Genomic DNA, 17,620 nt, shown 5'->3' on the forward strand with positions numbered 1-17,620 from the left:
TCAGGTATTTTGACATATCCAGAACTGAATATCTGGCATGTTGACAGAGCATCTGATCTGATCTGGGTAAAAAGTAATGGAGAACTCCAAACCACAGGGAGTTTCTGGCCCAGTATCACAGAGGGATGCAGGCCCTAGATTATTCTAAAGTCAGAAAGTTTGAGGAGGTCTTTAATTTAAACGACACAACACAAAAAAAGATATTTAGCCCATCTTATTTAGAACTATTCCCAACCACCTACTTTGAATTATCTCGTTTACATATTATCCTCAATAAACTTTATGGATTTGTAGATTAACAATAGAGTGGCAAGTGGTACAAAAATAACCAGATGTGAATGACATAACACCTGATACATGCTCTTATTTATCACAGGTCACTCAGTGCATTTCTTCATCAATGACCAACTATGCATAGTCAGTAAAACGACCACACTACTACTTGGCTGAAACAGGGTTTGAGTCTCAGAATCTCAAAATTTTGAACGAAGTTGCACTCACATTCATTATTCTACAAAGTGTGACGACCGTTAAGAGTTCCTCCATCCCCTAACCCTAACTCTAATCCTACCCCTACTCTTCAGTGCTCTGCAATTTAATTTTATATGACCCTCCTAAGGATGCCTATAGTTAAAGGGGAGATGTACAATCAAATTATAGGGCTGAGGTTTGGGGGAGTGTTAGGGATTGGCAGTGCAAGGAAACTCTTTTTTCCCTCGGACCTATCTTGAATATACTCTGGCTTTTTTTAGAATAATCGCTGGGTTGTTCTGTAACTGCAGTGCCTGATACTCCCAAGATGCATTATGCTTACACGTGGACACAATTAATTTACAATGTCACATTCAAATCCTCTGTGGTATAGGTGTCCCTATATTCTGACACGGTCTTCAGAGGGAAGGTATGGGAAGTTAGACACAAACACACTCCTAGACTTAAGCCAGCACAGTGGACATACAATTAAATACCATGAGACCAATACTTACTGTGGATGATATAATATAGATATATTCATATATACAAAAAATGAAATTTACATTTCAATTAGAAAGGATTTATTGTGTTTACTAACTAATAACTTGGTTTATATATATATAACATATATGGTATATATTTTGTTCTTAGTGTATTGTAATATTGCATGTATGAGGTATTGCACTTGAAAGTTGCCAGCAACATGTGAATTTATTGATCCGTAACTAGAAGTGTCTACTCACGTTTCCGTTAACTAAAACAATATGGACGCCTCCCGCAGGGGGAAAACATCACAACGACTCAACGCATGCGTAGTCCCAAACAATGAGGTCATGCATATTATTAACACAACACACAAAAATTAAAAATATACCTTCCAAACCATTCATGTATTAATGAATAAATTTAACTCTGATCTTTATGAACCAAAAAGATAATATTCACCATGGCATGCAGAAGTAAAAGCAAAATTAATTGAAATTATAAAATAATTATATCTATAGTACAACCTGTAGCAGACCTAGGTGTAGGAAACCATTTATGGCCCTAATTCAAAATCCCCAAATAACATTATATGCATAATTAAAAGACTTAATTTACCTCAGTACTGACCACAACTTTTGTAAAGAATCTAATTTCAAGTAATCCAGAAGGCACTGTGATTATGTGAGGTCTTGTAAAATTATTAACACTGATGCCTGCCTAATTTAGCATTAATTTATTTATTTATTTATTTATTTATTGTAAAAATGTTCTTGATAATTATTATTATTTCTAAAGCACACATCGTAGTCGGTCTAGTAATTGATAAATGTAAGATTTCAGGAACATGGTAACAAAATGAGAGAATGTCACTTTGCATAGATATAATCAAGAAACCCCCTTAACATGACATGCATGTCTTGTCTGTTTCCCCCAATAAATGTACATCAACACATCATGCTACGACATCGCTTTACTTCCGCAATGTAATTTTTATGATCACTACCATTCGGAAAACTTCGGGTTCTACCGGCATTACCATGCGGCATTTTGATTGGTTAATGGAATTCTTGATCCATCGGGTCAAAGGACACATGCTAATGTTTCACAAACATCATGGCGGGTCTGTTTTTTCTTACCGAAGCGATCAAGTGATCAAAAATAATCGCTCCCGATAAAAATAAGTCGGATTTTACTTACATTTTATATCAAAAAAAAAAAGAAGTAAAATTTGTTGAGGAATTATTGCTATAACTGGTGTATAACATGGCCAAGTAAGTTATGTCACGTCGTAACTTTGATGATCGTTTTGAAGCTTTATTTGTTCGCTCATTACTGTAATTGTAAACGTTTTAGAAGTTGATGGTACGAATAATAAATTACAACAATACGTCAATTAATTACGTGATCGATGTTTTGAAGGAGAATGTTTTTGAAGTGAATAAAATTATGAGATTCGTTAACATAAATCTGGCTTAATGTTTTGAATGTGTTTCCTTCAACGTTTTACAAAACAATTAAATTGCAACAATAATGTATTTGTGTTTGTTTTTAGTCTGTAGCATTTGTATTTCGAGAATGTTTCAAACTCTTCTAAATTGTGAAACATAATGTGTTGATTCCATTAAAAAAAATATTTGCCCTGTGACTGAGCTCACTAATATTCATAATTTTAAATAAGTTCTGTTAATCAATGAAGGAAAGATATGTAAATGATATGCAAATTATTATGCAAATTAGCCCCGGCGCTATGCATTTTTTCTGGGGAGAACCCTGTACATTACTGTATAAAATCTTAAATTTTTTAACAGTATTGCACTCGATAGAATTCTACAGTAGATTCATAAATATCAGTTTGTTTCTCTTACAACATTAATAATATCAGCATTTATGAATTCAGCCACTACTCATGATTGTGTTTGTGCCTTCAGTTCAAGATTGGTAACCAGCAATTTCTAAGCTGTACTACGTAAATGATTCGCTGACAGAATGTTGTTTATCCTTCGCAGCATTGAATGTATCCCTTATGGCGTTAGTAGAATGGTCGCTAGTAATACTGTCACTGTCTTCATGACGATTCCTCAGGGATTTGATGCTGCTCAACAGGTTATCCCGTGCTGCAAAGCCAACTCTTACCTCATCACTGATGTAATTATCGGAGAAGGATGCTCTCGGCTCAGTTACTTCATCATCAGCGCTGTACATTGGATTTTCATAATAAGAAGGCATACTGTGCGTCTCTAATAACCCTAATTCATCTATCTTTGACATATGTGTCCACTGTACATTATCATCTTCATCCTCATCATCACGTACACTGTCCCTTTTAACTTTATTGACTTGCCAAGTATTTTCAGGTTTTACACTTAATGTATGACCCTTCGTACTGCGCTTGGACTCTCTTTTAAGGTGCTTCTTGTTCAAGTGAATATCACTCAATTCCAAGTCATTCTTAAATGACGGTGTCTGTGTAAGCCTGACGTCTTCAGGTTTTACATCATCACTTATTGTATGACCCTTCGTACTGCGCTTGGACAGTCTTCTAAGGTGCTTCTCGTTTAAGTGAACATCACTCATTTCTAAGTCATTCCTCAATGAAGCTGTTTGTCTAAGACTGACGTCTTCAGGTTTTACATCATCACTTATTGTATGACCCTTCGCACTGCGTTTGGACAGTCTTCTAAGGTGCTTCTCGTTTAAGTGAACATCACTCATTTCTAAGTCATTCTTCAATGAAGCTGTTTGTCTAAGACTGACGTCTTCAGGTCTTACATCATCACTTATTGTATGACCTTTCGTACTGTGCTTGGACAGTCTTTTAAGGTGCTTCTCGTTTGAGTGAACATCACTCATTTCTAAGTCATTCTTCAATGACGCTGTCTGTGTAAGACTGACGTCTTCAGGTTTTACATCATCACTTATTGTAAGACCCTTCGTACTGCGCTTGGACAGTCTTCTAAGGTGCTTCTCGTTCGAGTGAACATTACTTTTTTCTAGGTCATTCTTCAATGGCACTGTCTGTCTAGGACTGACATCTTGTGACCTATGAATATTTTCTTGGTTACTGTCACTAACCCCCTTTTGATTCATAATTAGCTGCAAGGAGCTAGACTCAGATGCTTCTTCACTTTGAGAAACAATCTCTGAAAATGCAGCCACTTGTTTTGATGAAGAACTACTATCTTTGACTTTATCTGACACCTCTGCCACACAGTGACTTGTTGAAGCATTGGATTTTGTAGGGGGCTGCACTTTGTGCTTATGGAGATCATTGATACTTTCCTGGCCGTCTGGTTCTTTGCGTCTCTTTGCTGGAGATTTTTTCACTGTCTGAGTTTCCACATCCGTTTCACTATCTGTTGTTTCTGGAATTATCTTCCTCACATTACTATCTTGTATCCACTGCTGGATACGATCTCGTTTTCCATTTTCAACAGCTGGGATTACAGTTGGAATCACTTTTTGCTCCAAGGCTGTTTCTTCATCGAGCTGTTCAACAAGACTTTCAGAAACGTCATTATGAATATCAACCTCGTGTTCCTGCCCATTGATAGTTCTACCAATGTTATTCTCAACAGGCATGTGTTCTGTTGCATTTTGTAGTTCACTTGGATCACTCCTAAGATCCTCCGACTGGACATCAAGACGATTATGTTCAATTATTAAATCTTGCAATGTATGCGATACTGCTTTGTTGTTCGGATTGTTCATGTTATTATCACTGCTGCCTGCAGGGGAGCCTGGTATAACACTTATGTGGGCAAGCTTCTTACCATGAATTTCCATAGCCCTGTAACACCAGAATCAGTGTAATAAAAATAATTGGTTATTTATTATCATTGCCATATTTTGGTTATTTTACTTTATCTCCATTAGTTAAATGTTTTATTATACTACATTACGATGCTCATTGTTGAAATGCTTAATTCTCATATGGATCGATACCACGTGCAGCCCTGTTATCTTGCAGTTTTAAGGTCAATACCAAACAAATGCTTTTCCATAATTGTACAGACCGTTGATACAAACCAAACATGATTGTTCGACGTTTCTTCTAGTCATAATCTCGAAATTTACCTATTGGTGAGCTGTTTAGACATTTTGGGGTTATAGGGCTCCGCACTGCGCATTCTAATATATACAAAGAGACTCGGGTGGGGAAATTTTTTTAAATAATGCATTTTCCCTTTTAATTATCACGAAACGGTACACGCCGTCATTTATTCCCAAAACACAAACCTTGCTTTTAACTGCATCCACACATCTTTGCTGACTGGCTGTCCTTTGAAAAAATACCTGGCCCTCATTCCCTGGGGTACAACGATATCTTCGTCAGCAGCAACATTTATTCGTGTAGGTTGTTGATGAATGGGTGATCCGGAATGTTTGACCACCATCAGTTGTTGTCCCGTAGGCAATGGTATGTATCTGACGTCATCAGAGCTTTCCACTACTCCGGCACTCATGGCTAATGTCTTTGGCCCACCATTCTGTTGTTGCACAGGTTTCTCCTTATCAGCGGCGGCGTTCATGATTCGCAGTTTATGATCTGTTGGCACTTTTGGCATGACATGTACACCGTGCTTTGGGCGTGGTTGATCTTTCACAACTTTTGGTTCTTCGTTCTTAGCTGAATAGCAACATAGTAACATGAGAACAATTAGCATATGTAATGCTCTTGAACTTGAGCTGTACTCTCCGAATATAAACATGACAAAACGTATATTACAGAACAATGGTCTTTTCATCATTAGAACTACTTTTGGTATAGATACTTACATGACGTTACCTCATACAGTTTTTTCCTGTTCTCTGACCTTTCCTGTGCGATTAAAATACATACAAATAAGTCAGACATTCATTCACAGAATTCCACACGTCGTGGTAGTTCTAGCTCTTCTGAGTACAGTCCTGTAGGTTGGCCTCCTTCCGCTGATCATTCGGCCCCCACAGTCCTGAGAAGTCGCATTGACCGAGGATTCGACACTCGCCTACAAATTTATGGCGGAGAACCGTTCTGCAGTTTTCATGATTGTAACCAGCTAAAACATCTATCTAGCGATCACAAATACCTTTTTTGTGGCCGAAAAATGAACCTACAGTACCATTGGCGAAAGCTAGTTTTACGCAACGAAACAACGATGGCGGTGTATATTTTCGGTTGACGTTGGAAAATGTCGATTTGTGGGAAATCTTATGTAAGGTATTTAGAATAGATAAACGTATCGACTGCTTATTTTTTAACTGCAAAGCTGAATCGCCCGATACATTCCTTCAAATAGTGTCGAATTTCCGGTCTATGCGACTTCTCAGGACTGTGGAGGCCGAACGATCAGCGGAAGTAGGCCAACCCACAGGACTGTACTCAGGGCTATGGTAGTTCATGAAGAGCGGCGATCGTTGCGCAGCTCGTGTTCGAATTCCATGTAAACAAACAATGTATTTTACAGGCGTCGCTATGAGTTCCATATCGAACAGGACGCGGCGCGACGACCACCGCCATTTACGTATACATGAATTATTATTTTGAGTGTGACATCTTCATTTCATACACAACATATGCATGGATAATCTTTCGATATATGCAACAAAATAAAAACTATTTGTGACCATCACTGGAAATTTGTATTATGTTTAGTTAAAGTGTGGTGGTCGTCACGCCGCGTTCTGTTCGACATAGGACTCATAGCGACGTATACAACGCGTGCAAAATACACTAAGCAAATAACACCGAATAAACGGCAAGGTAAATACTACGTCTAATTATAGTAAACACGTACTGCGTGCGTGACTCGAACCGGCGCTCGCGTACGGCACCTAATCGCCTGGCTTCATGCCACTACACGTCTTCCCCTCGGCCACCGGGCATCTCCCAAAAAGGATGCTTAATAACCGAGCTTATTACGTGCAGAGAACATGAAACCCGTCCACGCGATCCGCGCCACACAGCGAAATAATTATAATAGATTATAATTAGGTGCCGTACGCGAGCGCCGGTTCGAGTCACGCACGCAGTACGTGTTTACTATAATTAGACGTAGTATTTACCTTGCCGTTTATTCAGTGTTATTTGCTTACTTTACTTCCTATGTCGACAGCAACTATGAGTGCAAAATACACTGTTTGTTTACATGAAATTCGAACACGCGATGCGCGACGACCACGCCCTTTATAAATAGACCATTTTCCGTACACTGCGAGAATCACGCGTTATGCGTGAAATCGAACGTAAAAACAGGACAAACAAAGGTCATAGCGTCGTAGTCGCGTCAAACATCGCGTGGGATTCGACAAACGCGAAAGTATTTCGGAGACATTTCCATGCTTAATAATGTGCTGTCCACATTTGATGATAGGCAATTTCGATTAAGTGAGGGTATTCGGAAGCAATATTCCTCTGTCGAAGATCGGCTGGTCAATGTAAGCTGCGAAATAAAGAAATTCTAGTTCAAAATCAAATCGTTCGATTTTTGCAGCAGACGTTCGACGCGCGTCTTTCATGCATCTCGCGAGATCTCGCAATTGTTCGGAAAATCACCAATTAATAACATTGACGCAGCACAGCGCAGAGGTGAATATTTCCAAAAATGGTTTTATTTCCTTACATTACCACATATGGTGCATGGCTAAGGCAACATGGATAGAATCTGTGTTCGATCTACTTCATATTATACACTGTATCATTATTTCTATAGCCAACACACAATATTATTCGTTCCGTAAAATACTGGCATGGATATATGAGGTGATTTTCCGTTCAACTTCGCGTTCTCGCGAGTTGCGTGAAAAACACGCACCGAACGTCTGCCGCAATATCGAACGATTTGATTTTGAACTCGAATTTCGTAGCTCACATCGAAAGGCCGATCTTTGACAAGGGAATATTGGATACCCTTACTTCATCGAAATTGACCATCATCAAATATGTACAGCACATTATTACATGGAAATATCCCGCAAAATACTTTCGCGTTTGTGGGATCCCACGCGATGTTTGTGCCGCTACGACACTGTGACATTCGTCAACACTGAGTGCATTGCGTCAACATTGAGTGCATTGCGTCAACATTGAATGCATTGCGTAAATATTGAGTGCATTGCGTAAATATTGAGTGCATTGCGTCAACATTAAGTGCATTGCGTAAATATTGAGTGCATTGCGTCAACATTGAGTGCATTGCGTAAACATTGAGTGCATTGCGTCAACATTGAGTGCATTGCGTAAACATTGAGTGCATTGCGTCAACATTGAATGCATTGCGTCAACATTGAGTGCATTGCGTAAACATTGAGTGCATTGCGTCAACATTAAGTACATTGCATAAACATTGAGTGCATTGCGTCAACATTGAGTGCATTGCGTCAACATTGAGTGCATTGCGTAAACATTGAGTGCATTGCGTCAACTTTGAGTGCATTTCGTCAACATTGAGTGCATTGCGTCAACATTGAGTGCATTGCGTCAACATTGAGTGCATTGCGTAAATATTGAGTGCATTGGGTCAACATTAAGTGCATTGCGTAAATATTGAGTGCATTGCGTCAACATTGAGTACATTGCGTCAACATTGAGTGCATTGCGTCAACATTGAGTGCATTGCGTAAATATTGAGTGCATTGCGTTAACATTAAGTGCATTGCGTAAATATTGAGTGCATTGCGCCAACTTTGAGTGCATTGCGTCAACATTAAGTGCATTGCGTAAATATTGAGTGCATTGCGTCAACTTTTAGTGCATTGCGTCAACATTGAGTACATTGCGTCAACATTGAGTACATTGCGTCAACATAGAGTGCATTGCGTCAACATTGAGTGCATTGCGTCAACGTAGAGTGCATTGCGTCAACACTGAGTGGATTGCGTCAACATTGAGTGCATTGCGTCAACATTGAGTGCACTGCGTTAACATTGAGTGCACTGCGTCAGCATTGAGTGCACTGCGTCAACATTGAATGCGTTGTGTCAACATTGGTAAAATTACATTTATCCATTCCAAATTGTGTTATATTGCCTTTTAAAACTATTCTGTTCACTACTTGCCTGACTGCTTCACCTAGAGAGCATATAATCTGTTTTCAGTATTATGGGTCGATATTTGAATTTCAATGGCACGCTGTTGCGTAATATGAATGAAAGTGTTAATTCCAAAGTGATGAAGCAATGATATATACTTACATACAGTAATTGGATACGCAACTCGTTATTTGCTTCCTTATACGATCCAGATACTGACCAGAAATAGTAAATTATCATCCTGAAAAATCAAAGAATCATATATCTTATACTATTTTTTGCTCGATTCGATTATAGGTTTATAGGCCTCCGTTTTTTTGTTTTTTGTGTGTGTTTTTTTGTAATACGTCGAGTATTTCGTTATTCAACCTGGGTCAATAAAGTGTACTTACGAAAGCAGGAGTATCAGAGGAACGACAACACCAGCTGTGTTTATATAATCGATTACGGCATTCAACCACGGGGGAAAGGTTTCTTCCATACTATTGCCTAAAATGTCCAGTATACTGTTGTAGCCGCTGAGGGAGTAATTGTAATAAAATATGTACATGTAAAAGTGGAAATAAAATCATGTACAAAATCTATAAAGGACTCTTACATGACAAAATAATTAACAGCATGATCCTGCGTATCCACATATGCAGAACGTAAAAAGGTTGTGCTACATTAATATGAGGTTATTACGAGGATACTAGTACATTAAAGTATGCACGAAAACAGCGGAAGTATCGACCGACGCGCAATGGAGGTCGATGCGACGGCGTACTGTCTGAGTGCATACTATGAGGTATCCTCGTAGTAACCTTATTATTATACATCTTTTCCTTCCAAGGATACATCATGGGAATGCCGAAATCCAAAAAGTTTAGAACAGAATTAGCGAACTTCTTTGTGCGGAGACCGGTCACACATTAAATGTGGAAAATGCTTTATACGCTTACGAAAAATAATTGAATACAGCTTACGAAAATACCTCTTGCCGACCCTCTATAATAAGGCTACAGACAAATAAAAGATAATAATAATAACACCTAGCATACCTGAAAGGCCCACAGTTATACGACGGTGTGATATCGACGATTGCATAGCCAAACGCCAAGACACACAGAAATAACATAACTAACAACAGGGTCAGGTAGAAGTTGTGCGACCCGGATGCACGGAAAACTCTTTCATGTGGCACGTTGCAAACAATGCACGCCCAAGCACGTACGTAAAAAGTGACGATTAACTTTAGTACATTAAATGCTGGTAAACAAGGTGCGAAGAAACATCCCATCCTATGAATAAAATAAAAAACAAGATTAAAGAGCGGTGGTGGTCGCGCCGCGCCCTGTTCGATATGGGACTCATAGTGACGTATACAACGCGTGTAAAATACAGTTTTTGTTTACATGAAATACGAACACCGCGCGTGCAAGACGATCGCCGCCCTTTAACATGCTTAAAATGTTATTAGAACTGTAATTAACACATATCTAGATATTTCGCTATAATGTGCATGAAATATCTCAGACTGAGATGTGGTACACATTGTATGCTTTATGTAATACGTATTACGTATATGTAATGGATTGTAATGTACTAAATGTAACGTGACGTCACTCGTTGGCAGTATTTATGGAAGTGTATTCTCTCACTGATTGTATTGTGTACGTTCATCGTTGGTTGTATATTTTATTTTGTTCCTAGACTTAGACTTTCTAGTTGTGAGTTCTGTTGCCAGATATAGCTAGAATATTCGAGGTGGTACAGTACATATTTCCAACGGTGACACTAAACGATAATAAATGATTATTTTTCATTGTTGATCGGATAACCCTTATGTCTCATTTCCCCCAATCTCATACGCGCGTAATTTTTTGAAAAAAATTTCCTATAACAGTACATAGTATGTAAAACAATTAAAACTTACCAAACCATGCCTTGGTTGTACACTAGATGTAGAACGTTCTCGGCAATTTTAAATTCTGGATATTCTGGCTGTAACATAGAGACAGTTTGTTTGGTCAGTCAATACTAAACAAGTATCTGTCCCTCAGTTGCGATTCAGAACACACAATGATAACTACAGAGGCACAGACAAAGATTTTAAATTTGCATTCCTACTTGTACCATATTCACAATACCCCCCCCCCCCATTTATTATTTTGATCACTATGGTAAAATGATAAAATCGGTTGGTATGGCATCAAATCCTGGAATATTAGCGAATGGTGTGTTGTCTTAACAACAAATCAAACGCTTTTCTTTGTAATCACTCAAAGCCACTTTATTTTATTTTAGGAAGTTTCTCATAAACTGCACACAATCCAAAGCCTTTATGAGGCTTGCAGTGATTCTAAAGATACGAAGTGGGATTGTAACTTTAAATTTATCTTCAACGATGACAAATTAAACAATAGTTTCTGAGAGTTTTTCTGATCAATTCACTTCTTTTTGAAAAGAGCTACAGCAAATATTTTTTAAACATAATGTGACTTACAAATTTTTTTTCAAGATCACAACAGCAACATCCATTCAGATATCGAACCAATAATGCACGTAAATAATCGCCAACCAATATTCCAAGAACCAATGCTAAGCCATCGAATAACACCAATTTGAAAAATTCCTATAGACAACACAAGAACAATTTCACACAGGATTCCGTGACTTCTTAGATGATAGTGTCGACATCCGTTGATTTGATTTTACTTATCGTTACAATTAATGACTTATGTTCTAATGAATTCCACTGAAAATATTTCTGTCTGTGCTATGAGAAAATAAATATGAACACGTCACCCGACAACAGCAGGAAATGCATTGAGGTATGTAGCTTTATAAACCATTTATATTCGGTTTAATAGCATGTCCAGGTTAGTCCATTTTATCACGAAATACTGATATATTATAATTACACAACATGCCGTCACCAGTAAACGTTAATATACCAGAAATAACATTGTATCTAATCAGAATCCACACGACGAGGTATACTGCGTACTGCCACTATATAAAGGCAGGAATCGTCACATGAGTAGCGGCATCGATTTGGGCTATTCGCAATTTAAATAAATTAAAATGCTATTTTTTTTTTAATTATGGATTGAATTTATTATTGTTCATGCATTTTAGTTTAATTTATTATTTGTTTACTGTTATTTTTGAAAGTTGTAGTAATACAAAATACAACGTATGTAATAAAAGCAACAAATAATGAAAAATATAGTATAAATATCAATCAAAAAAATAAAAAATACAGATGGGGGTATTCGATTATTGCATTCTTCACAATAATTAATCTCGCATATTGAAAATTGGTTCTAACTGAATAGTTCTAAGCTAATGCAAAGTTTACAGTACTTGTACTAAACATTGGTATATGTGATTAAAACGCGATCATTTATTATACGAGATTCGCCTTTTTACGGTGGACCTGTGGGATACTGTCTGTTTAAATGTATTATCTTTCTTACCTGTCCAACATACGTCTCCCAACAATCATCTGGCCCCAGGGTGTTTAATTGTTCGTCGATAACTGTGAGGTTGTTTTGTAAGTTATCAATCGTGTCGTTTCTTTGACCCAGCAGATCTGTTTCATTCGCAGCAAAAGTGGCGTTCAACCATCCTGTCAAGGCTTCCGACAATGCTTCACGATGAGCAGCAGTTTCATCATAATTGGCTTTAGAATTCCTCGTCTGCGCGGGTGAATCAAGAGAAGAGCACGTAAATACGGTGTTGATTTTACCGACGTATGATTATCTTGATTAAATATCTTGCCGATTTAGGCTTGAAGAATGCATAAATATCTGTCATTACTATGTGGTATACATTGAATAAAAAGTATGTGATATGCAACATGTATGTAACACCATATCCAGGTTTCCTGTGAGGAAATCATTTTCACACCCTTACACCAACGCATATTGATTACCAAATATTTTCACAATTATGAGAATGTGCGATAGACAAAACCGCCAACAAGAAAACTCCACCCACAATAGAAAATTCCCGTTTCTGACAGTACAGTATGTCGTGTAGTTTTCAAAATGTAATTCAACCAAGGTATATTATATCCAAGTCATGCCGTATCAATATTTACAAATACGTGATTTAACAAACACATATACAAAAAAACAGGTTGTCATTGTAAACATACGTTTATACATAGAGATATAACTTCAAAGTCTCGTCACGACGTGAATTATTCAATTTGAACACACGAGATGTTTAATATTTCTACAGGTTTTGCCATCCATGCAAATGATTGGTTTCTAGATTTGGGTAAACGACATGCATTATGATGACGTCACGCAGGTGACGTCACGCAGTATATGGGACGGCAAGTCATGCAAGCAACTCACCTTTTGGAGCTCAGACTATGATAATCCAGCGAAGAATAAAGCGACAGTGTAAAAGAAGAATAAACAAGAAAAGGAGACCAGAGGGGATGATAGGATAGATTCGTGAAGATAAAATAAGACTGCGTCGTCTGCAATGTAAGGTCCCACAGTTTCCCAACAATGTAAAAAGTTTGAGTGATTGGGGTGATATGTTAGATATAGAAAAGGAATGTGCGCAAGAGAGCGTAAAAGAATCAGCGGGAAAGTGTAAGTGGCTCCAAAAATAACGCAATACGACTCGACAGAAAACAATTATTAGAAAAAGAAACTGATATTATAACCATCTTAAATACTATTAAAATAATATTGCACCTCCAACATTCGAAAGGTAAAACAATTTTTTTGATTGGTAGTAGAAAATATGAGAACTAGTTGAAAAGAAAAAGAAATTATGCTTTGTAGCGAGTGCAAGATGTAAGTGAGCTCATTTCTTGACAAAAATCATGGTGTCTATTGAAAGTTCACGCATGCGTACTGGAATTAGATACGTACCAACATTGACACTCTTCCCAATAATGCTATTATTAAGGTATACAGATTTCCCATATACAACACCATAATCCTGTGCACGTAAAGATATAAATATCACATTATAAAAAGAAAAAAAATAAAGCTTCTAGTATGTTTGACCATGTTGAAATAAATAATTGTGTTAAATAGGGTATGTATTTTTATAAAGTAAAAATATTGTTTAGTTAGAAAACAACAAAATCATCGTTTTCACCATATAATATATTATACTGTAAAAATATTATCAAACATAATTAATTAAACATTTACAAAAAATAATTAAGGTTACTCATATAGCTGCATTCTTTTCATACACACTTCAATTCATTACAGAAATTATTATCCGATTAATGAAACCTCATCATTCAACAATGCCAAGAAACAAAGACATTATCTCGACCGATACCTAGATTGATTGATATATTGAGAATCAGGATTATGGGCGCTGCTAAAGGCGTATTTAATAATAAGTTGTCACCGGTTCTGACCTTTTTCAAGGTTTACTCCCTATCTAAAAATCATCTAATGATACAATATAATGATATACTCTGAATTACATAACTGGGTTTGATACAGACAATGGTGCAACACGTGTTTAATTATCGATGATGTACGTACAAACATAGAAAGAAAATGTTTACTAATATAGTTTAGTAGCTTGATGAGGCATGCTGCGAAGATTACCCTGGCCAAGGAATATTATGCTCACTTCACATATTTTGTAACTTACTATGGATTTCTAAACGATTATATCGTTAAACAAATGCATGTAGATGATGTCTATATCGTTTTCATCAACCAATCTTGTAACACTTTGAATTAGGTTTACTTATATACTGTAGACGCGAATGACCGACAAGATGTCGTTGGAAGTCAGTGAGTCAGGAGACTGTTTTTGCCAGGGTTACTTCAGGTTTGTAGTGAATGTGTTGACTGGGAAGAAAGAAGCTATGTTAATGGGGAAACCAATCTCGTGACACTCTCGCTCTCAGCGTCATCTCGGCGGCCATTTGCATTTGCTATTCATACGTGATACCAAAAAGTAAATTACCACTTGATAAAGCTAGCCCTCTAGAGCACAGTGGAATAAATTGGTCACAAAAACAAACAAACATACTAATGAAAATTTGTTAAAAATCTGTAAATATGCTGTCCATTTGAATATACCCTCTGTATTCTGCTCACCTTGCGAGTTGCCATCGTAGAGCTTTCCTCGGATGATAACTCTCCATTGCTCCAATCAACTCAAATACATTAGGACATATTATTCCAATTCCCGTCACCACGATCGATACCTGCAGATAATGGAAATAAGTAAATCTGTAACTTTGTGACTGTGACACACGTTAAAAATGTATATCTTGATCAACCCATCATTATGTGACATTATTCTACAGAATACGGGGTTAGTAATAGTGTCGCCATAGTAACGCTATTTATAATTGCATAAGACACGAAATCAATTATATAGATCAGAGGTTTGGATGGGCAATGGGTTTAGTTATTCTTCAATCGGCGTTTGAAATATTGTTAAAATTATAATTATGATTACCAACTAAAGTCAGATTCAAAATGGCGTCGTATAGCAACGCCCACTGGGCAAACCCGTTGATATACAATTGTATACGCAGATATACATTTTTTTTTGTATATTCACGGTATACGATATGATTAAGTATACAACTCTTTGAATATACGTACATATGCGCTACGTATTTTTATGGTTTCATTCATCCATGCTCGCCTTGGGTGGCACGCAGCGTATACGTACGTATTTTACATGCATTCTTGTAGTACAATTTACGTTGTTTTACAAAGTCTGTATATTTACGCATACGTGGAGAATACTGTGCGCGCGGCATTGTCCGGTTTTATTTGGGATCACCTGTGAGTAGCGATCGCACGGCATCACGCCATCAAAGCAATCTAGCACATAACAGTGAAAAGATGCATACCTCGTTAACTTGCCACCAGTTCAACTGTGATTTATCCTCAACCTTCTCAAACTCTTGTGATCTCAACACGACTTGGTATATGACGTAACCGCTACCACAAAGTATAATTAACACCAAGAAATTTGCCAACACTCGTAGGAATATAGTGAGTGGAGTGCTGAAGAAAAAAAAATATTTAAGAAGATATGAGTAAATACGTATAAACATATCACCGAACATTATAATTGTGAGTCGCTTCGACATTATTTTGTGCGATGACATTGTAATATACCTAAAAGAGGTTCAGAATTTGTCAGAACCTAGCTGTGTCCCAACAAACTAAAACTATCTGGTTATTATCCGATTAGCGTACGATAGGCAAAATGAACCATTTGATGATTGATGCAAACCGACAAAATATTTCTTCTTTCTGCATTTAAAATGCTCTAGTCCGATTACAATTATGTTTTAATATATATATCTGGTGTGAATGTAGAAATACAAATACAAAGGAAATACGAATGATATAGAACATAAATGATTGAAAGAAACTATAATCTGCAAATTTACCTCTTTTCCTGTTTTTCTTTTTCCTCCAATTCTATTAGCGATTCCTAGAAATTAGATGGAAAAGCGTTGTGTGAATCTACGTAGCTAGACGTCTATTATAATTTCTTTAGTTGGATATTGACTACGATGTTAGGTACAACTTATTCAGTTAAACTGTTCGATAATGTCCAACTAAGACACATAATTAAAAACACGTTTTACGTCAGTATGATCGTCTATTATTATAATAACTTTATTGAACCAGATCATAATCACCCACTTAGTCCGGCGATGAGGACTAACATACACAATAGAAAGAATCAATATTTGTAATATATCAATCGATCACATTGCGATCTTAAATACTAGTATATTGTTAATTGCTGTAGGCCTATACAAAATCAAATCTAAAATGTGCATTATTTTTTACGAGCTCACTAGGAGTCTATAGGAATTGAAATAATAGTGTTAATTGTAAAAATAGGTTTCGAGTGAAAATATTTATAAATATGTATATTTACCCTAAATCCCGTGGCATTAGCAGCAACCGTATTGTCGGCTGTTTCTGGATTACCAATCATGTAATCCCACCCCGTAAATAACTTCCAAGAAAATGAAAACTGTTCTTCTGGACTGGAGATTTTATTCATTTTAGAATTCTGAGCCATTCTATAATGTAATAAAATAATATGAGCAGCAAAACAAAATTAAATACATAAACAAATCAGCGCGAAAAAAGCATGTGTAATCAATTCACATAGCCATTAATTACGTAATGATTCATTCAAATGATTATTCTCGCTAATCGCATTTCAAAAGTTACTTCCAATTTCATGTTTTCTAACAGGCATGATTACGTAACGCCATAAGTTACCGCGTGTCGTAATAGATCATTTTCCGTTCACTGCGAGAATCACGCGTTATGCGTGAAATCGAACGTAAAAACAGGACAAACAAAGGTCATAGCGTCGTAGTGGCGTTAAACATCGCGTGGGATTCGACAAACGCGAAGTATTTTGGGGGACATTTCCATGCTTAATAATGTGCTGTCCACATTTGATGATAGGCAATTTTGATTAAGTAAGGGTATTCGGAAGCAATATTCCTCTGTCGAAGATCGGCCGGTCGATGTGAGTTACGAAATAAAGAAATTCTAGTTCAAAATCAAATCGTTCGATTTTTGCGGCAGACGTTCGACGCGCGTTTTTCATACATCTCGCGAGATCTCGCAATTGTACGGAAAATCCCCTAATGTCCGGTATTGCACTT

General features: G+C 37.0%; 1 protein-coding gene across 1 annotated transcript in view; it reads right to left on the minus strand.

The window, feature by feature from the left end:
- Positions 1–982: 982 nt before the first annotated feature.
- LOC102806362 (uncharacterized) overlaps positions 983–17,620 on the minus strand; it is a 42,035-nt gene continuing 25,397 nt past the window's right edge. Inside the window, exons 10-23 of the mRNA XM_085491917.1 lie at positions 16,873–17,020; positions 16,373–16,416; positions 15,824–15,980; positions 15,054–15,163; positions 13,851–13,920; positions 12,432–12,653; positions 11,456–11,584; positions 10,886–10,953; positions 10,011–10,250; positions 9,363–9,488; positions 9,133–9,211; positions 5,737–5,779; positions 5,197–5,587; positions 983–4,747 (exon numbers count right to left, since the gene is read on the minus strand). Of these exons, the coding sequence (XP_085348043.1) occupies positions 2,923–4,747; positions 5,197–5,587; positions 5,737–5,779; positions 9,133–9,211; positions 9,363–9,488; positions 10,011–10,250; positions 10,886–10,953; positions 11,456–11,584; positions 12,432–12,653; positions 13,851–13,920; positions 15,054–15,163; positions 15,824–15,980; positions 16,373–16,416; positions 16,873–17,020 (3,652 nt within the window). The 3' untranslated portion in view covers positions 983–2,922. The remainder of the gene's footprint in view (positions 4,748–5,196; positions 5,588–5,736; positions 5,780–9,132; positions 9,212–9,362; positions 9,489–10,010; positions 10,251–10,885; positions 10,954–11,455; positions 11,585–12,431; positions 12,654–13,850; positions 13,921–15,053; positions 15,164–15,823; positions 15,981–16,372; positions 16,417–16,872; positions 17,021–17,620) is intronic.

This window comes from Saccoglossus kowalevskii, chromosome 17 (genome assembly GCF_978046115.1).
Source record: "Saccoglossus kowalevskii chromosome 17, keSacKowa6.1, whole genome shotgun sequence".
Lineage (NCBI taxonomy): Eukaryota > Metazoa > Hemichordata > Enteropneusta > Harrimaniidae > Saccoglossus > Saccoglossus kowalevskii.